The sequence below is a fragment of the Heterodontus francisci genome, chromosome 2 (genome assembly GCF_036365525.1).
Source record: "Heterodontus francisci isolate sHetFra1 chromosome 2, sHetFra1.hap1, whole genome shotgun sequence".
Classification (NCBI taxonomy): Eukaryota; Metazoa; Chordata; class Chondrichthyes; order Heterodontiformes; family Heterodontidae; genus Heterodontus; species Heterodontus francisci.
This window is the reverse complement of record NC_090372.1, coordinates 152191489-152213969: the sequence shown is the minus strand read 5'-3', so window position 1 is coordinate 152213969 and position 22481 is coordinate 152191489. Positions and strand designations below refer to the sequence as shown.

The window sequence follows — 22481 nt, the reverse complement described above, 5'->3', positions numbered from 1 at the left end:
AGTTCTGAAAGAAGGTCATCAACCTAAAACATTAACTCGGTTTCTTTTTTCACAGATGGTGCCTGACCTGCTCAGAATTTCTAACATCTCCTGTTTTTATGTCACATTTCCAACATCTGCAGTATTTTGCTTTTAGACTCAGAACAGATCTAGCAGCTCAAAACTGGGAATCGATGAAGCGTTGTGAGCCATCAGTAGCAGCACAATTATACTCCATCATAATTAACCTCATGGCTTGGCATAGCCCTAACTCTTATCATTATCATAAAGCTGGGGAAACCAACCCTGGTTCAATTAAATAAAAACAAGAAATGCCGGAACCACTCAGCAGGTCTGGCAGCATCTGTGGAAAGAGAAGCAGAGTTAACGTTTCGGGTCAGTGACCCTTCTTCGGAACAATGGTTCAATGAACAGTGTTGAAGAGCATGCCTGGAATAGTACCAACTGTACCTCCTCCTGGAGGTCCCCATCACAGAAGTCAGTTTTCGGTCTTTTCGATTCACTCCATCTGATATTAAAAAAATGGTTGGGAGCATTGGATAGAGCAAAGGCTATGGGACCCATCAAGATTACAGCTGTAAGGCAAAAGACTTGTTCTCCAGAACTAGCTGTGCCTCTCGCCAAGCTGTTCCAGTACAGTTACAACACTGGCATCTACCAGGCAAAGTGGAAAATTGTCCTGTTCACAAAAAGCCAATCCGACCAATCACTGCCCCATGAATCTACTCTCAATCATCAGCAAAGTGATGGAAGGTGTCATCGACAGAGCTATCAAGCTGCACTTACTCACCAATAACTTGCTCACTGATGCTCAATTTGAGTTCTGCCAGAACCACTTGGCTCCATACCTTATTACAGCCTTGGTCCAAACATGGACAGATCAGCTGAATTCAACAGGCTAGTTGGAAGTGACTGCTCTTGACAGCAAGGCAGCATTTAATCAAGTGTGGCATCAGGGAGCACTAGCAAAACTGAAGTCAACGGAAATCAGGGAAAACTCTCCACTGGTTGGAGACATACCTAGCACAAAGGAAGATAGTTGTGGCTGTTAGAGGGCAATCATCTTGGCTCCAGGACATCATTGCAAGAGTTTCTCAGGGCAGTGTCCTAGGCCCAACCATCTTCAGTTGTTTCATCAGTGGCCTGCCCTCCATCATAAGGTCAGGCGTGGAGATGTTTGCTGATGATTGTGCAGTGTTCAGTTCCATTTGCAACTCCTCAGATAATGAACCAGCCCATGCCCACATGCAGCAAGACTGGACAAGGCTTGGGCTGATAAGTGGCAAGTAACATTTCACCACAGAAGTGCCAGGCAATGACCATCTCCAACAAGATAGAAGCTAACCACCTCCCCTTGACATTCAATAGAATTACCATCGCTGAATCCGCCATTATCAACATCCTGGGGCTCACCATTGACTAGAAAGGTAACTGGATGAACCACATAATTACTGTAGCTACAAGAGCAGATCAGAGGCTAGGGATTTTCCAGCAAGTGACTCGTCTCCTGACTCCCCAAAGCCTTTTCACTATCTACAAGGCACGTCAGGTTTGTAATGGAATTCTCTTCACTTGCCTGGATGAGTGCGGCTCCAACAAAACTCAAGATGCTCAACACCATCCAGGACAAAGCAGCTTACCTGATTGGCACCCCATCCACCATCATAAACCTTCACTTCCTTCAACACCAGTGCACCAAGACTGCAGTGTGTACCATCTACAAAATGCAATGCAGCAACTTTGCAAGGGTTCGACAGCACCTTCCAAATCCGCAATTTCTACAAACCAGAAGGACAAAGGCAGCAGGCGCATGGGAATACCACCACTTCCAAATTCCTCTCCAAGTTAAACACCATCCTGACTTGGAAATATATTGCTGTTCCTTCGCTGGATCAATATCCTGGAACTCCCCACCTAACAGCATTGCAGGTGAACACAGAGCACCTGGACTGCAGTGATTCAAGAAGAGGGTTCACTACTACCTTCTCAAGGGTAATTAGGGTTGGCCACACCTGTGAATGAATAAAAGAAGGTGGAGCGAGCACGTAGCTTCACTGGGATTGCAGGCTTCTTCCTGTTGCAGGGTGCCAGGGATTGCATCCACATCACTTTGTGGCCACGGCATGTGAACTCTGCCCTATACCGGAATCAAAGAGATTCCACTCTCTCAACTTCCAGCTGGTGTGTGAACTTGGACAGGGAATCATTCAGGTCAATATCCGGTGTCCCAGAAGAACACTTTCATCCTGCAGGAGTCCACTCTGCCAGTTGCATTTAAGCTACTACAGCAAAACAAAGCATGGCTATGGGGCAGCAAGAGCTATGTTCTGGCAACATCAATGATGACTTTGGCGAGCATCCCACGCACACATGCACAGCATCCATACAATGAAAGCCATGCCGCCACACAAAATGTGATAGAGCAGACCATTGGCATGCTAAAGAACACCCAGCCAATTACGCAACTGAGGCAGGATTCGAAGTGCCAAATATGGCAGCAGATGACTCCAGAGCAGGTGCTGGTGGCATATTTAAAGCCCTACCAGCTCTGTTTGCATTGCTGACTTAAACTCATTTTTTTGCATTCATTTATTGGATGTGGGCGTTGCTGGCTAGGCCAGCATTTATTGCCCATGCCTAATTCCCCTTGAACTGAGTGGCTTGCTAGGCCATTTCAGAGGGCATTTAAGAGTCAACCACATTGCTGTGCATCTGGAGTCACATGTAGGCCAGTAGAATTCCTTCCCTAAAGGACAATAGTGGCCCAGATGGGGTTTTACAACAATCGACAGTGGTTTAATGGTCACCACTAGACTAGTTTTTAAATTCCAGATTTATCAATTGAATTCAAATTCCACCATCTGTCGTGGTGGGATTTGAACCCCTGTCCCCACAGCATAAGCCTGGGGCTCTGCATTACTCGTCAAGTAACATTACTTCTACATCACCGTCTCCCCTTGCTGTACTCTCTGCTGAAGCCGTTGCTGTAGTGACTCCTGGACACCCTCACCCCACGGAGAAGGATGCCACAGGATGGCAGCACAGTTCAGTGATGCCTCCCTTGGAGATTCTCCTGCAAGGGAAAGGGAGGAGGTCCGCTTCCTCAGCGATGGCAAGAAGATGTCATACCGCCTGACCAAGCAAGCTTAGATGGAGACTGCAGAGGTCAGCAGCCGTGGGGTCACCCACCGAACATGTGTACAGTGCCATAAGAGGGCCAAGGTGATTGCTCCATACCTCTCTCCTCTTAGGAAATGGATGTTGTTGCAGACAGATGGGAAATGATTGGGATCGTTTCCACTTTTCACCTCTAACTGACCGAAGACTGTCTGTTTTATTAGAGTTGTGTTTTAATGGTCAATAAACAGACATAGGTTTAAAGAAAATGTTTATTAAACAATGCCCAAAAATAGTCGCAACTTCACCCACTCACACGGACACACAGGCACACACACAGGAAATGAGAGAGATTAAAAGATATCACGCATTTAGGTCTGATGGTTTTAAGAAGAGTTCATTGTGAAACCTTGCTTGTTTCCCCAGGAGGAAAATTTAAAAGTTGTGCAAGCCTGCTTTTCCTTTTTTCTCAGCTCACCAAAGTCAGACTTTGGAAAGTTTCAGGTGGACGGATGCTTTGCTGCAGACTTCTTTGTTTAGATCTCAGTCACGGATCAATCGCAAAAAAAATTGTGTTACAATTTCTCTGGTAAGGAGTTTCAAGGTCACCTTTCATCTCTGCCTCTAGGTAGTTTAAAGACAGTATTCTGGCAGGGTCCTTCTTCTTGTTGGGATGGGTCACTCTTCCTGCTGGCTTTCTGGTTTTTTTGGCCCTCTGCACAGAAAAATGTCTCTAATTAAAAACTTCTTGTCAGAGAGTTGGTAGGCTCAAAGAAGCAAGAATGCTGAAGTAACATGGGATTTTCATCTGAGAAATAATATCCTTTTGATACCAAGGCAATAATTTTAGTGTCTGTCGTAAATAGCAGGCTCTATTTATAAGCAGGGATTAGACAATATTTCTCTCTGTGTGTTTTCATAAATGGTGTTTGATGGTGTGACCTTGTTTGACAATGGGTTTGGATGTTGCTCATCTCCATGCCATCTTGATAAAGTGTTGTTTTTTTCACACCCAATATCCTGAGTTTGAGTCTGGAGTCTCCATGTCTGCAAAGTCATTGTTAGCTCAACTTGTTGAAGAGGGGTAGCCATTAACATTGAATGAGCCATTTACATTTCTAATGTTTTATTTAACACTTGACCAGACATGACAATTTGTTCCGGGTTCCTGCAGTTACCATGTGTATTCGAAGTACAGGAGAGGTCACCTGACCTCTTACTCCATCTTGTTTTGCAGCAAAAGATGTCCATTTTGAGTTCAATTCATTTCATATTCATAATTCCTCCTTGCGTGAGCATGACACAGGAGGAAGCGGGACATGGGGAGGGAGGCACTACAACAGTGATGGCAGAGGGAGTTAGGCATCACCACATCCTGACAGATGCATGGCTGCATCTCGGCCACAGGCCACCTTCTTTCACAGATGATCCCCATTAACTCCCCTGAGAGCTGATGGGAGGATGAACTATATAGGAAACCCCTGCAGGGGACGAGTGGGTTCCACGAGCAAAACTGTCATGTTGATCTCTCTGCAAAGTATGACTATCTCCCTCTTTCCACTTGCAGGACAAGAGGGTCCATAACAGCAGGGATGCATCTCAGTCTGCCAGAGGCATCCGGCCTCACTTAACAGCTAAGGAGGAGGCACTGGATTTAGCAAGGATCCAGGGTGGCTGCTCAATAGCTGATGGTGAGACTGGAATCTCCATGCAAGAGAGTGAGGATTGTCTTCAAACAACATACAGTTCACTTCTGGGGACCCACCTCATGCATGGTTGGCATGACGAGATCTGCTCAGCCTAACCCACATGTTTGTGTTCTCTCATTCAGGTCGGCATCTGCAGGAGACTCCAGTAGAAGGGGGACATAATTCAACCTCTGACGAGGAACTGCAATCAGAGGATGCACCATCAGGTGACTCTCCTGCACCTTCCACCAGCGCAGATATTTTCACCTCAGTGGGTATGCATTCAGTCTTAGATTCAAGGCCACAAGTTGGTGAGAGAACCACAAACATACCCGAGCAGCTGGCTAAGGCTGAGACAGTCGAGGCCTCTGACAGTCTGAGGACTGTGAGTGGTCAGGCCCAGGCTCATGACAAGCCTCTGGTGTCGACAGCACAGGACATGCTGGAGTTGAAGAGAGGGGTAAGGCAACATCTGGCGGAGATGACAGAGACAACATGCGGCCATGAGCGGACGATGGAGCAGTCCATCCATGCCATGACTGCTGCCATGTCTCAGGCATGTGAGCGCATGGCTTCTTCCATCGAGAGGTTGCCGACTCTCATGGAGAGCTAGATCACGCAGATGCACACAGACATGCACACTATCGCCATGGCCATGAGCTCAATGCAGTGATGGCAAGGCGAGAGAAGGATGAGGCGCCTGGAGTCTTCTCCAGCTCCTCGTCCTTCTCTGGTCAGCAGGGAGGTTTTAGTGAGCCTTGAAAGGGAGGAGGAGAGGCTCCCCTCAGAGCACGCCAAGTATGGACAGTGTCTCCTCAGCCCCTCCGCCAGTGAGCCCAGACCCAAGTAGCCGTGATGCCTGAGGAGAGTCCTGCACCTGTGCAGGAAACCTTCAGGCAGCCAGGGCCTTCCAGGCTCAAGCAGCCAGAGGCTGCCCACCAAAGTCATCCCAGGCCAAGGGACAGCATGATCAGCAGCCTGCATCCAGCCCAGCTGCTAGCACAGGGGTTACGCATCGTAGAAACACTCAAAAACACATAAAGAAAACCACCGAGACACATTTGGGGTTTCACAGGTGTTCGAAATTTATCATTTGTTTCGTTTTATAAAGTTTTTTTGTTTTCGAAGTTAACTTTCATTGCGCAAAATGCCTTAATTGTGGCATCCTGACTTCACCCTTCCCTCTTAGTGGCTGTTATTGTCGGCACAGCCCTCATTTGATTAGCATCTCCTGAGGGCCATAGTGCACGGTTAAGCTGGGCGCTATGCACAGAACACAAATAGAAAGGAGGCAACAGACTGAATGCATTGAGGCCGAGTCTTTATTGATTTCACTCTGAGAGTCACCATGGTGGTTGGAAGAGTTAAGTATGAGGCTGTCTCTTGCCTCGTCGCTCAATGTGTCTGGCCTCCAGCGCAATGGGTTCAAAATCCAGCGCTGCCTGCTCATCACCCTCTTCCACATCCTCACCGATTTCCTCCACTGAAGGACATTAGTGAACCAGATGGGTTTTTATGACAACCCGGTAGTTTCATGATCATTACTAATGAGACTTACATTTTATTCAAGATTTATTAATTGAATTTAAATTCTCCCAGATGCTATGGTGGGATTTTAACTCATGTCTCCAGATTAATACTAGGCCAGTAACATTACCACTATGCTGCCATCCCCTTGTACATTTCATCACTGCCTCTCTTCCATAAGCCTTCGCCTGTCCTAATGCTCCTACGCAGTGCTGCCCCAGTGGCTGCAGCATAGCTGGTAGAATATTATTGACTTTCAGCAGAGGAGACCTCGAGCAACTCTGGGCCTAGAAGACCTGGCTACAGCCTGCACCATCTCAGCATGGGTGGCAATAGTCTGGTCTGGCTGGCTGACAGGCAACAGTAAGGACACTGGTGGAGTGAAAGAGGTGGGAGGACAAATGCTGTCATCCTAAGAAAGGGCAGCAGACTTGTGCTCCACGGTATCTCTGCCACTCCCCCAGGGTGGTGTCTCAGCAATCCTACTGATCTGTTGGGGGACAGATTGTTAGACTGCTTTGACACCCTGCAAGCCCTCTTTCACATTGCAATCCACAGCCATGATAGCAACAATCTGAGGTTACATGATAGCAAGATGATCTTGCATGGCAACCGTCTGACCTTCCACTGTAGCACCCATATGTTAGGTAGCTACTGCTTGTGCGGCAATGGAAGCTGTGATATCAGTCATCAGATGCTGCATTATTTCTGTATCCACAAATGTGCAAAAAGAGTTAGCCACCACTTCCATGCTGGAAAGGATAGGCTCAATACTGTGCACAAAGCCCCAAGCCAAGTTCCTAGGTACTCCTCCATGCTCCTTGATATTGCGCACAGGCGTTCCGGCAGGTTTCCCAATGCACCAAGCATTTCATTGCCCATAGCCATCGGTGTTCTTCTGTCAGCTGCGCCATTGAAGTGCTCATCTGAATCCTCTGCAGTGAAACCCACGTGTGACCTCACCCTTTGGCCAGCTGGCACCTGGGCTATCCTAGTCCCCTTCCCTAGCTACAGCCTACTCATGCCCAGTGCCTCACCAGGTGCAGTTCCTAACTGTATGCTGTCCTCTAAGATAAGCGCAGTGTCTGTATCCCTCCCTCTGCTATGCCTTCAGATTGACATGCTTCTCCACATGGAGCCAAAGATTACTAATCTAATAGGCAAGATGCTTAGTGGACCTTCCAGCAAATCATTATAGAGCATCATTGCCGAAATCTTGCAGGAGGTTATCCTATAGCCCAAAAATGGTGCAAATGAACTATGAAGGACATATGGGAACATATAAGTAACTGATAACTATTTTGGTTAAACTACATAAATTATAACCTTGACATGACGTGCCTCACAAACCTTATTGAGTTTTTTGAGAAGGTGACCAAACAGGTGGATGAGGGTAAAGCAGTGGATGTGGTGTATGTGGATTTCAGTAAGGCGTTTGATCAGGTTCCCCATGGTAGGCTATTGCAGAAAATACGGAAGTATGGGGTTGAAGGTGATTTAGAGCTTTGGATCAGAAATTGGCTAGCTGAAAGAAGACAGAGGGTGGTGGTTGATGGCAAATGTTCATCCTGGAGTTTAGTTACTAGTGGTGTACCGCAAGGATCTGTTTTGGGGCCACTGCTGTTTGTCATTTTTATAAATGACCTGGAAGAGGGTGTAGAAGAGTGGGTTAGTAAATTTGCGGATGACACTATGGTTGGTGGAGTTGTGGATAGTGCCGAAGGATGTTGTAGGGTATAGAGGGACATAGATAGGCTGCAGAGCTGGGCTGAGAGATGGCAAATGGAGTTTAATGCGGAAAAGTGCGAGGTGATTCACTTTGGAAGGAGTAACAGGAATGCAGAGTACTGGGCTAATGGGAAGATTCTTGGTAGTGTAGATGAACAGAGAGATCTTGGTGTCCAGGTGCATAAATCCCTGAAGGTTGCTACCCAGGTTAATAGGGCTGTTAAGAAGGCATAAGGTGTGTTAGCTTTTATTAGTAGGGGGATCGAGTTTCGGAGCCACGATGTCATGCTGCAGCTGTACAAAACTCTGGTGAGACCGCACCTGGAGTATTGCGTGCAGTTCTGGTCACCGCATTATAGGAAGGATGTGGAAGCTTTGGAAAGGGTGCAGAGGAGATTTACTAGGATGTTGCCTGGTATGGAGGGAAGGTCTTACGAGGAAAGGCTGAGGGACTTGAGGTTGTTTTCGTTGGAGAGAAGGAGGAGGAGAGGTGACTTAATAGAGACATATAAGATAATCAGAGGGTTAGATAGGGTGGATATGAGAGTCTTTTTCCTCGGATGGTGATGGCAAACACGAGGGGACATAGCTTTAAGTTGAGGGGTGATAGATATAGGACAGATGTCAGAGGTAGTTTCTTTACTCAGAGAGTAGTAGGGGCGTGGAACGCCCTGCCTGCAACAGTAGTAGACTCGCCAACTTTAAGGGCATTTAAGTGGTCATTGGATAGACATATGGATGAAAATGGAATAGTGTAGGTCAGATGGTTTCACAGGTCGGCGCAACATCGAGCGCCGAAGGGCCTGTACTGCGCTGTAATGTTCTAAAAAAAAATGAAGCTTCATGTTTAATATCAATAGAAAATCAAAATAAATAGTTATCAGTAAAAATACTTATTAAAGAAAGAAATGCACTTGTACAGCATCTTTCACACCTTCAGGGCATCCTAAACTACTTCACAACTAATGAATTGCTTTTAAGCGTAAACACTGTTGTTTTGCAAGTAAATGTGGTAGTCAATTGCACACAGTAAAGCTTCACAAAAGAGATGAGATGAATGGCCAGTTAATCTGTTTTGGTAACGTTTTTTGAGGGATCAATGTTGTCCAGAACACAGGATGAACGCCATTATTCTTTTCCAAATAGTCCTGGGACACCTTTTATTTTTACTTGAAAGGTCAGATGGGATCTCAATTTCTCATCTGTTTCAAAGACTGCACCTCTAACTATAAGGTACTCCCCCCAATACTGCACTGAAGGGTCAATTTAGATTAATGATCTAATCCTGTAGTGAGGTTTGAACACACAACCTTCTGACTAAGAAGCAAGATTGCGAACACTGAGCAAAAACTATAATGACAATTGCAACAAGAAAGTAACATATAACATTTGTCATGTACACATTTTTTCCCTAGTAAGGATTTGTTTTGAGAGACTATAGCTCTCCTCTTGTTTTACACTGTCCATTCTGTTCTCCCCATCTCAAAGCACTTCCACATTTCTGCAGACCTGAAGAGCTTACAAATGCAAAATATGCATTTGGGCACAAATATTCTTCTTCCAAATATTTAGTGGGAGTTAACTGTTTTCTATTTATGTATCAGTGCTTCTATCAACAATTGCAGGAGATGTCTTAATCATAATTTTTTAAAAAAATTAAATACTAACCCTCTTTGACCAATGCTCCCAGTGACCATCAGCACAGACAACAAATTCAAAGATAGTTTCTTCTCCTTCAGTCACTGGAAGCTCTAGTGGTGCAGAATGATTCCGCAGAAAGCTTTCCATTTTCGCCCTGTCATCCAATTCCAGAAGAGCTCCAATTGACCACATTACAGCAAAAATGAATAAGCGGGCAACATGTTCTGGACTAGGCTGCTTGTCTTCAATTCCTGGCAATAGACCCTAAAAAAGTTGATGTGCATTATTTACTTGGCTTGAAATATTTATTGTGACAATTAAATATTCTTGTTTTATTAGGCTATTCCCTTACCTGCAGAAGGTCAATGGCTTGGTTAATGTACATGCATTCCAGAATTTGCATTTTTGGTGCCACAGCAGTAAAGACAAAACTGATCAAATCCTTGAAAAGAACAAAGGAGACATTATAAAATATATTTACAAATTTACCAAGTGATATGAGAAAATATGCAATAAACTGAAATTTGGGATATGGTTTAGTCTCAACAAAAAGAATTTGGAATTTATATTATATATTAATTTGTCACATAATTATTAGAAGTAAATGTAAAGATCCCATGTGAATCTCTTGATTACAGAATTCTACACCAGTTATAAGGAGTATATAAGGAGTAATAAGTCCAACTTTTACATGGGCTGTGACATCATCATAGATCAATCATTTAAACAAATTGCTGAATTTTCAATAAGTACAATAACTTGCATTTATATAGTGCCTTTAATGTAGTAAAACATCCCAAGGCGCTTCACAGGAGCATCATCAAATAAAATTTGATTCTGAGCCAGATAAGAGATACTAGGGCAAATGACCAAAAGCTTGGTCAAAAAGGTAGGTTTTAAGGAGCATCTTAAAAGAGGTAAGAAAGGAAGAGAGGTGGAGAGGTTTAAGGAGGGAATTCCAGAACTTAGGGCCTTGCTAGTTGAAGGCATGGACACCAATGGTGGAGTGATTAAAATTGGAGATGCTCAAGAGGCGGAATTAGAAGAATGCAGATATCTTGGATGGTTAAACGGCTGGAGGTGATTACAGAGATAGGGAGCGGCAAAACCCTGGAGGGTTTTGAAAACAAGGATTGGAATTTCAAAGTCACGGCATTGCTTAATTGCAAGCCAATGTATGTCATTGAACACAGGGGTGATAGGTGAATGGGACTTGATGCATATTAGGATACAGACAGCAAAGTTTTGGATAACCTCAAGTTCATGGAGGGTAGAACATGGAAGACCAACCAGGAATGTGTTCGAATAGTCAAGTCTAGAGGTAACAAAGGCATGGATGAGGGTTGCAGCAGCAGATGAGCTGAAGCAGGGGTGGAGTGGGCGATATTACCGAAGTGGAAATAGGCAGTCTTAGTAAAGGCAATGGAAGCTCACCTTGTGGCCAAATATGACACCAAGATTCCTAACAGTCTGGTTCAGCCTCAGACAGCTGCAAGGGGAGGAATGAAGTAGGTGGCTAGGGAACAGAGTTTGCAGTGGGGACCGAAGATAATGTCTTCAGTCTTCCCAATACTTAGTTGTAGGAAATTTTTGCTCCTCCAGCACTGGATGTTGGTCAAACAGTCTGTCAATTTAGAGACAGTGAAGGGAATGAGAGAGATGGTAGTAAGATAGAGCAGGGTGTCATCATCGTATTTATGAAAACTGTGTTTTTGAATGATGTTGCTGAGGGGCAGCATGTAGATGAGAAATAGAAGGGAGTCACTGATAGATCCTTGGGGGATACCAGAGCTAACGGTGCAGGTGCAGTAAGAGAAGTCATTGCAGGTGATTCACTGGTAACGACCGGATAGATAAGAAAGGAACCAAGTGTGAAGTCCTACACAGCTGCATGATAGTGGAAAAGCACTGGAGGAGGATACGGTCAACCGTGTCAAAGGCTTCAGGCAGGTCGAGAAGGATGAGAAGGTATAGTTTACTTTGTCACAGTCACATAGGATGTCATTTGTGACTTTGATAACATTGAAAACAATAACTTATTTGATAATAACTTAGTAAAAAAAGGTTGGAGATAATCAGATCAATACAAGCAAAATGGTATATTTTTAATTGAGGCAAAATACCTTTAATGCTAGACATAATTAAAATTAAAACTATGAATACCTGGAAAACATTATCAAAGCAGTTCCAAAGCAGGTCAGACTGTGCAGTGGATAATTTCTGAAGCCATGCTTTGAGTACAGGCCTCCAGTCCAGGACTGATGAACTCATAAACACCATGCCATTTCGGGATACAGTGGCTGGGGAGGCATTGTCAATGTTATGAGGCTCAAACACAATTTTACAGTTTTGTGCCATTGGGATGCGATCACCATTAGCTAGCGTAAGAGTTTTGTTGTCATCTAAAACAGAGTTAAGATTCTCAATCCAAATAGCATCTACAGGTCCATCCAATACTATCCATATGTGTTCACCCTGCAAGGGAAGTATTTAACATAATTTTCTTGTCAATAGCTTTCCAGAAGTAAATAAAAATCTTCATAATTATATTATACACGTGTATGTACCGTGTATATCTATACATACATCACTAAAAATCTTGCATTTGTGTGCATCCTTCATTTCCACAAACCTTACTTTCTGTTGGCATCGCGCATGTCCTGGGGTACTGCTCCCTCATCCCAGCACAGGCATAGCAGTTCATGTAGTGCTGAGAGTATAGCAGGCTTGGCACTCTTGATTATTTCAGGGGTAATGCTGTCCTTCCCAGGGGCTTTTCCGCTGGCTAGAGAATCAATGGCATCACTGAGTTCCGATTTGGTTGGCTGTATGTCCAGCTCATCCATGACTGGTAGAGGCTGGGCTGCATTGAGGGCAGTCTCAGTGACAACATTCTCCCTGGAGTACAGTTCTAGGTAGTGCTCAACCCAGTGGTCTATTTGTTTGCGTTCGTCAGTGATTATGTCCCCTGATTTAGATTTGAGGGGGGCGATCTTCTTGATGGTTGGCCCAAGAGCTCTCTTAATGCCATCAATACATTCCTCTGATGTTTCCGGTGTCTGAGGCCAGCTGAATATGACTGCATAGGTGCCAATATCATCACCCTCTATAAAAACAAAGGTGACCGCGGTGACTGCAACAACTACCGTGGAATCTCCCTGCTCAGCAAAGTGGGGAAAGTCTTTGCTCGAGTCGCTCTAAACAGGCTCCAGAAGCTGGCCGAGCGCGTCTACCCTGAGGCACAATGTGGCTTTCGTGCAGAGAGATCGACCGTTGACATGCTGTTCTCCCTTCGTCAGATACAGGAGAAATGCCGTGAACAACAGATGCCCCTCTACATTGCTTTCATTCATCTCACCAAAGCCTTTGACCTCATCAGCAGAAGTGGTCTCTTCAGACTACTAGAAAAGATTGGATGCCCACCAAAGCTACTAAGTATCATCACCTCATTCCATGACAATATGAAAGGCACAATTCAACATGGTGTCTCCTCATCAGAGCCCTTTCCTATCCTGAGTGGCGTGAAACAGGGCTGTGTTCTCGCACCCACACTTTTTGGGATTTTCTATTCCCTGCTGCTTTCACATGCGTTCAAGGCTTCAGAAGAAGGAATTTTCCTCCACACAAGATCAGGGGGCAGGTTGTTCAACCTTGCCCGTCTAAGAGCGAAATCCAAAGTACGGAAAGTCCTCATCAGGGAACTCCTCTTTGCTGACGATGCTGCTTTAACATCTCACACTGAAGAGTGCCTGCAGAGTCTCATCGACAGGTTTGCGGCTGCCTGCAATGAATTTGCCTAACCATCAGCCTCAAGAAAACGAACATCATGGGGCAGGACGTCAGAAATGCTCCATCCATCAATATTGGTGACCACGCTCTGGAAGTGGTTCAAGAGTTCACCTACCTAGGTTCAACTATCACCAGTAACCTGTCTCTCGATGCAGAAATCAATTAGCGCATGGGAAAGGCTTCCACTGCTATGTCCAGACTGGTCAAGAGAGTGTGGGAAAATGGCGCACTGACACGGAACACAAAAGACCGAGTGTATCAGGCCTGTGTCCTCAGTACCTTGTTCTATGGCAGCGAGGCCTGGACAACGTATGTCAGCCAAGAGCGACGTCTCAATTCATCCCATCTTCGCTGCCTCCGGAGAATGCTTGGCATCAGGTGGCAGGACTGTATCTCCAACACAGAAGTCCTCGAGGCGGCCAACATCCCCAGCTTATACACACTACTGAGTCAGCGGCGCTTGAGATGGCTTGGCCATGTGAGCCACGTGGAAGATGGCAGGATCCCCAAAGACACATTGTACAGCGAGCTCGCCACTGGTATCAGACCCACCGGCCGTCCATGTCTCCGCTTTAAAGACGTCTGCAAACGCGATATGAAATCCTGTGAAATTGATCACAAGTCGTGGGAGTCAGTTGCCAGCGTCCGCCAGAGCTGGCGGGCAGCCATAAAGGCGGGGCTAAAGTGTGGCGAGTCGAAGAGACTTAGTAGTTGGCAGGAAAAAAGACAGAAGCGCAAGGGGAGAGCCACCTGTGTAACAGCCCCGACAAACAAATTTCTCTGCAGCACCTGTGGAAGAGCCTGTCACTCTAGAATTGGCCTTTATAGCCACTCCAGGCGCTGCTTCACAAACCACTGACCACCTCCAGGCGCTTATCCATTGTCTCTCGAGATAAGGAGGCCAAAGAGACTTTCTGTTGTCATGTTTGGTCACACATTTTAATTTACAGATTGACCATTAACTGCCTTTGTCAAACACCAATAAAATTTAAAATATAAAATTTAGTACAGATATTTTTTTTAAACTTAACAAAACAAACAAACCCAGATGGTCTGCAAAGAACTGCTAGATGATGAACTGTTAATTTCCACCACCTACCCATCCTTTCAGACAATAGTACTCCCAGCTACCAAACCACTCTAGGAACTTACAAAATCTGTACATTTGGGAAAAGTCTTCAGCAACAATGTAACTGCCACAGCCAGTTTTTGGTATAACTCTGTACATACACAGCTATTTTGGTACATGCAATTGCTGAGATCCTAATGAAACATTTTTCCAATATTAAAACAAAACATGAGTTATATTTCTAAATTAATCCTTGTTTATACTAAGAGATCATTAATTTAGTCAACATTTATTGTTAATTCTATAGTTTGGTTTGTAGCTGTGATTTACGCTCAGTGGTTTATGGCGCAGTGAACTACTACAGAGATAATTTTGCTTTGATACCATGAAGACAGAAGAGAGTTACTTTTATAAACCATTTCCTCACAATGTTTGTTCTTAGTTTTAATATGCTTATCATTAAATTAGCTTTCCTTCTAGAGTTAATTCAGCCTTTATTTTTTTTCTTATGAAACAATTTTGGACCACATAGTATTGCCATGACTATCACTATAGAATCACAATATCGTTGAACAGTTGAGTAAAACGTCATATACACTTTCTAACTCTAAAAAAACTTCTACAAATGCAATGCACATCAAATAAATTTTTCATATTACAGTCCTATAACTTATGATATATTTTGTGTCAAACTTGGCTCCCAAAGGTACATCTTGTTTACTATCATACACATTAAATTAATGAGCAGCACAATAAAAGCACTAATTTACCTTCTTTGCTTTCAATGTTTTCCTCCATAGAGTAGAGAAAATACCATCTGTCCAGTCATTTGTTGCAACATCCAAGGTACCAAACATCTGGGAGGCTGTGATTGCTTTTGGGTTCATTCTCATCTCCTTGTGAGGTGCTCCACAGTCTGTCATTGCTTTCATTAAGGTATTGATACACTTTGTTTTCCCAGCACCGCTAGGGCCGAGAGTCATCATACCTAATACAGGCACAACAGCATGTTTTACAAAAATATAGTTTTTCACCATGGAAACAACAGTACACTTAACTGAAGTGTATCTTTGAAAGTTATGTATTAATTACAAATGCATTTTTTTATTTTCAGTGGTTATTTGCAGAATAGTGAATGGAAAGCAAGTTCGATTATAAATTTGTGCATTATTTTTTTTTTAATTTACACACTCATTGTGATTGGGTAGACTTTAGTCCATCTTTCAATAAAATGCACTCTAACCATGTCGGACTCTTTGAGTTTCATAGAGTTGAATGAGCTTCAGGATCCAGGGTGGATGGTAAATAATCCCTGCATCCATGGTTTGTTTCTCAATAGCAGCTTCCAAATCGGGGTAGCCAGCTTTATCCAAGGTAATTCCAGGAAACAGGTCATTAATCAAACTCATGAACAAAGGTTCATCTTCATCCACCTAAGACAGAATAAATAATTTTTCATCATGAAATGTTTTCTCTTGTTAATCTATTCCTTCAGAGCTGGGATGCACGTAAACATACATGCAGTGGAATTTGGATAGAACCCACCCCCCCCCCCCCACCCGCCACACCGCAAAATTAACATCCTGATAATTATTTACCAGTTACATAAAGTAACATAGGGCTGAATTTTGCAGATAAGCTACAGGTCCCACCATCGGCACCAGTTGGCTGGGAATCAAACAGCCAAATATAATCCTCTAGCGGCCAGCCAATTAAGAGTTAGGAGGTGAGAGGGCCGACGACTGATGGAGCGGAGGCGGGCAGAGAGGCCGTGGAGGTGGCATGAGGTTCCAGCATGGCTGGTGCTGGCACCATATTTAAAGAGCTGTCAGCACTCAAGAGACTGGCGACAGCCTGGAAACCTTTGGAAAGGAATAAAAGTGGCAACGAGAATGGCAGAGGAAGACCAGCAGTGCCTCCCTGCAGATTCTCCTCCAGGCAAGGGCAAGGCGTGAGGTCCTCTTCCCCAGAGATGGAAGGAAGAGACCCAACTGACCAAGCAAGACTGGACAGAGATTGCTGAGGTCAGCAGGTGCGGGGTCACCCCCAGAACCTGGATCCAGTGCCATAAGCTCGTCAATGACCTAATTCATTCTGCCAAGGTGAGTACTCCATACCTCTTTTCCTTTTGGACCTTGCATGTGGCAATGTGAAAGGATGCGTATGGTGGACAGGGAGTGACCACCCAGTCGGTGACAAAGGGGTCAGGCAGCAGCATATCCTATCAGAGGCATGGTTCCATATCAGTGAGAGGTGCCCATCTGTAATTCCTGACTCTCACTCGAGAGTGGCCACATGCAGAAGGCATCCGTGTCCCCCCATCATGGGCCTCTGGGCTGCCACCAGTTAAGGCATTGTGCTTGTCTTTGTGGGGCAACTAACAGTGATCATCTTTCTGCTTGCAGAAGAAGACAGCCCATAACTTAAAGGAACAGGCCTGGGCTAGCAGAGGAGTTCTATTCCTGGCCATCCTAACCCCCATGGAGGAGGGGGCGTTAGAACTGGCAGGGCAGCACGGCCGCCACTACATCACTGATGGCGAGACAGGAGTGCAGACCCAAGTAGGTGAGTGGCCGAGTGAAGAAGAAGCAGAGAGCCGCTGGTGCACATGAGGAATAATGCTCATGTGTGCACCACAGGACACATGGAGTTCCACACTAGGTGTAGTTGGAAGGATGCAATGGGAAGCGCATAACCCTTTATTCTATCTCTTCTCTCATGCAGGTCAAGCTGAAGAGCAGAGAGCTGCAGTCACCAGGGGATAGCCACCCACCTCTGAGGGGGAGGAGGAAGGGACCTGAGAGAGTGCACCGTCACATAATTCCACCGCATCCTCCACCACAGATACTCTCACGTTGGTGGGTATCCACTTGCGCTTAGATTCAGGGACACAATTTGGTGAGCACAGCACAGTGCACCTGAACAAGTGATGGTGGCTGTGTCAGCCAAGGCCACGGACACTCGGAGGACTGTGGGAGGCCAGGGTGATACTGAGCCCCAGGCTGATAACGTGCCTCTGGGGTCGTCGACAACATGACAAATGGTACAGCTGCAGCATGAGGTAAAAGAACATCTGGCAGAAGTTCGAGAGGCTATGTGCATCCAAGTGTGGATGATGGAGGAGTCCATCCAGGCCATGAATGCTGCCATGTCTCTGACTGATGCGCGCTTGGCTTCCTCCATCGAGAGATTGGTGACCCTCATGGAGTGCTGGACCCAGCAGACCACTCAGTGGATGCGGAAGATGTGCACAGACATGCATGCCATCACCTTGTCCATGAGCTCTGTGCAGCAATGGCTGAGCGAAGGGGGGATGAGGCGTCAGGAGTCTCCACCAGGTCCTCACATTTCTCAGGTCGCCAAGCGTGCTTTGCAAGGGAGGAGGAGCAGCTGCTTTCTGTATCAGGGGGCATGTCTCAGGACACTCTTGGTGTGGACAGCAGCTCCTCAGACTCTCTGCCAGTGACACCAGCACCTCAAGTAGCCGTGATGACTGAGGAGGGTCCTGCACCTGTTCAGCAGCCTCTCAGCATGTCGGGGCCCTCCAGGCTTCAGACAGCCAGAGGACATCCGCCAAGGCCATCCCAAGCCACAGGTCAGCATCCTGCTTCCAGCTCAGCTGAAACTGCAGGGCGAGCACCATGTAGGAGCATGCGTAAAAAATTTAAAAAGAGCACCTGGCTGTACTTGGGGTTCATGGATGTGGAGAGTGCCAAACTGAAGCCTCACATATCTTGTTGCGTTTAATAAAGGATTGTGTTGGCTCTACATCTCCTTCCATTTTTTGCAGCTCTATGGGACTTCAGTTATATCCTGGCTCCTTCGAGGGGCTGGTTATGAGGGACCATGCCATGTGCAGTCAACGCTTTACTGCTGTGCAATGTGCAACTGGGCACAGGGCGATGGAATGGTAAATAAGGAGGTGACAGCAGGACTGCAGAAAGGTAAGGCTTTATTGGTATGGATCCAACAGGTAGTAAAGATCATATGAAATGTTTGTGTATTAGCACGTCCCAAGTCTCTCTTGCGCGTATCTCAATGCGCCTTGCCTGTGCTCCCTGCGTCGCTCTTGCATCACCTGGTCAGCAGCCTCCTCATAGTCGAAGGAGAAATCACAATCCACGAGATCCTCAGTGTTCAACACCTCCCTCCTCTGCAGCACCAGGTTGTGCAGTGCACAGCAAACCACCATGATATGCGTGATCCTTGCCAGGGCACATTGAAGGGCTGCACCAGATCAATCAAGGCACCTGAATCTCATACTCAGAAGCCCTACGACCTGCTTGATGGTCACTTGCATTCCCCTGAGACAGGTGTTGTACCTCTCCTTTGCATCAGTGTGGGGGTTCCTCACAGACATCAGTAACCAGGTCCTCAGTGGGTAGCCCTTGTCTCCGAGTATCCATCCCTGAAGGCGCTTGGGGTGTGGAAAATCTGTGGCACCTGGGACTGCCGAAGTATGGACGCATCATGGCTGCTTCCCAGAAACCGTGCAAACACTTGAAGGATCTGTCTGCTGTGGTTGCAGACCAGTCGTACATTGAACAAATGGAAGCCCTTCATATTGGTGAAGGCCACTGGCTGCTATGTGAAGGCCTTAATGGCCACATGGGTGCATCTGGGGGAATCCAGTGATGGCACCAAACCCAATGGCTCTCTCAGCTTGATTGTCCGGATCTGTATGGAAATGCACACATTCGGTGGCCCTCTTGAACAGGGCATCAGTCACCACCTTGATGCATCGGTGTGCTGAGGGCTCCAAGATCCCAGATTTATCAAAAGTGGATTCCTAGAAAGATCCGGAGGCGTAGAGGTTTAGTGCCATGATGACCTTCGCCACCACTGGCATTGGGTGGCCACCACCTCCCATGGGGCTCAGCTCATCCTCCAGCTTGGCACGCAAATCAGTGATGGTCTCCCTGGAGAGGCACAGTCTTCGGCAGCACTACCACTTGGACATTTGAAGGTAGCTGAGCCTCAGACGATAGACTCTCTCTGGAGGGTAGCCTCTTCTGCACTTGGAAGCTGGTCGCGTGCCCCTCTGCACCCTTCTCCCATGTCCCTACCCCAAGGCAAACCCTCCTAATGGCCCTGCACTTGCTGATTTTCTGCTTCCTGTAGTTGGCCCTCCCTCCCTCTCTGCTGCTCCTCCTCCTTCTCACTGGGGGCCCCAAAGCCTGGGTTCATGAGGCCCATTACAGGTGCCCTCTCTCAGTTTCCAAGGACTCTAATGCAAATGCCCTGCCCACTCCCACCCCATCCCCCTGTCCACTTCCAGTTTCCTGTGCTCAAGTGCCAGTGCTCAGTTGGAAGTGCTGGCAGTTTTCCCTCCCATGGCCTTTGTTTGCCAGTGCCCCCGCTGCTCCACCCTCCCTGGCATGCCATGTTGGCTCTCACAATGGCTGCCCTCTTTTTACCAGGCGAGGCTTTCTGAGGCCCCTTAGTTCCCGCACGCCATTTATAAAATTCAAAAGCTCCTGTAAAATTGCCTACAATTGGTCATTTAAATAGCTTAATTACCTTCCTGCCACAGACATGCGCGATGTCCTCCCGCCATATTGACCATTGTCGGGAATATCTGGCAGTGACCTGAGACATTGGGCTTCCGCTCCGAAGTCTTCCGCCCTGATATTCCACACCCACCCTCCTCCGAGCCCATTCCCCAAAGGGTCCGGAAAACTCAGTCCATAATCACAATGGAGAAAGCAATATAAATACTGAGGGGGACATTTTCATGTCACTATTGCCCTGTTTGCACTTAAAAATGGGACGGTAGAGGAATCAAAATTAAATGCACATGCCTGTTCTGACATACCACTGTGTTGACATCCATCCCAATTTTCAGGTGGATCTGTACCCCAGTGGTCAGAGCTTCCATCAGTACAAAGACAGGGAACTTCATAGATATATGCAAATCGAGGTCCTGTGGTGCAATTAATACCCCAACCCGATTCATCTCTGCCATACCTGACTACCACTACCTGCTGCTCTCGCCCACCAACAATGGTGAGATATGTCAGGAATCACCATTTCCAGTGATATTTAAAAGGATCCTCAACTACTCTCAAGTTTTGAGAGACACTTTTTTGCATTAGTTTGTAGATACTTTCATCTTAGATTGTTTCCATTAGCTGAAGGGTCGATAACCAGAGGGCACAGATCTAAGGCTATTGGCAAAAGAACCAGAGGTGACAGGAGGAAAATCTTTTTTACGTAACAAGTGGTTAGGGTTTGCAATGCACTTCCCGATAGGTTGGTGGAAACAGATTTAATAGTAGCTTTCAACAGGGTAAATACTTGAAGGAGAAAAAACTTCAGTGATATGGGGAAGGAACGGGGGAGTTTTAATAACTGGATTGCTCTACAAAAGAGCTGACACAGATTCGATAAGCTGTGCTGTCCTATTCTATGATTCTGTTTGTAGATGAGAATTCTAGATTCAAGGTGGGCTCTTTAGCCTTGGTTAAAGTTCATCTAGGAAAAGATATTCAAAAGATAAAAAACCATGAGATGGCAACAGGAAACCACCTATTTATTAAGTGGCTTAGGAATCTCATGCGAGATTTAAGTTAGGACCTGCCTAGGGCAGAACATAATAGATGGACAGATGGTCTGTTACAAATTCAATCAAACAATATTGAATCATTGCATTAGTCTTCTATTTTAAATGCAAGATGAACATTGACTAGATCCGAATATTGTAACAGTGCAATTAAAAATCAATGAATAGGAACAAAGCCACCTCTTCAAGGTGCAAATCTGTGATTGCACACATACCAGTTTAGAGAGATTCATGTCACGCAGAACCCTCATGACCACTGTCTTCTCTGGTTCAGTTGGGTTTGACCGCTTGACAGCACCCAGGGTTCTCAGCACAGACAGAATGTTACGCAAACCAAAGTCATAGTGCACCTGCCAATATAGGATAATAAACCAGACCATACAAACAGCATTGTGAGCAACAATGAATGTCAATGTAATATAGAAAAAGACAGACCTGCACTAGAATACAAGGAAGCCTGTTTGGCAATACTATAACTTCCATTCAGAAGAAAGCAATCAACGTTTATTGACCTCAGAATTATTTTTGTTATATGCTTCCAGTATTGGTGCAGGCTTAAAAGTCATATTGGACTAATTTGGGGAATTTTCTTGCATTTCACTAGATTTTATAATCACATGATTTTTTTAAAGGTGTTATTAACCTGTTATAGGCAAACAAACCTTCTGTCTAAAAATCCTCTCTTACTTTAAAAAAACAAGAATTCTTAAGACACTTTGGTGCATATGACTACTACTCTATGCATTGGCTGCACCGGTGCTCAATTTAGCTGGCCTTGTAACATAGTCTCACTCCAGAGACTTGTGCAGGTAATCCGGGTTGAAACACCAGTGCTGTCCTGAAGGAATACTGCACTGTCAGAGGCGCTGTCTTTGAGGTGAGACATTAAACTGACACCCTCTCTAACCTCAAGGGGACATAAAAGATCCCATGGCACTGTTTTGAAATTAAGGGAGTTTGCCTATGTTGTCCTGGTCGATATTTATTCGTCAAATAACATCACTAAAAAAAAACAAATTATCATCATTACGTTGCTGTTTGTGGAACCTTGCTGTGTGCTAATTGGCTGCTGCATTTTCTACATTACAAAAGTGACTACACTTCAAAACGTAATTGGCTGTAAAGCACTTTATGACGTCCTGAGGAAATGAAAGGTGCTATATAAATGTCTTTCCTTCTATCATTTTAAAGTCTTTAAAATAAAAAGTTACTCAAAGACCTGTCCTCAGCTATTAAGTGAGAAAAAGTTGACATTCTTATTTAGCATTGATTTAGAAAATTAGTATTGATTGACATGTGATTGGTAGAAAAGTAATGCTGTGTAAAACTTACGTGAACAGCCATAAGCTGAAATGTTCAG

The 22481-nt window shown here is 45.4% G+C and overlaps 1 protein-coding gene across 2 annotated transcripts in view; it reads right to left on the bottom strand.

The window, feature by feature from the left end:
- Positions 1-22481, bottom strand: part of dnah5l (dynein, axonemal, heavy chain 5 like) — a 472330-nt gene that overhangs the window by 224866 nt on the left and 224983 nt on the right. For both annotated transcript variants that reach the window (XM_068012046.1, XM_068012056.1), the window contains exons 44-49: positions 21337-21471; positions 15803-15992; positions 15330-15547; positions 11865-12176; positions 10054-10143; positions 9729-9965 (exon numbers count right to left, since the gene is read on the bottom strand). In XM_068012046.1, the coding sequence (XP_067868147.1) occupies positions 9729-9965; positions 10054-10143; positions 11865-12176; positions 15330-15547; positions 15803-15992; positions 21337-21471 (1182 nt within the window). The remainder of the gene's footprint in view (positions 1-9728; positions 9966-10053; positions 10144-11864; positions 12177-15329; positions 15548-15802; positions 15993-21336; positions 21472-22481) is intronic.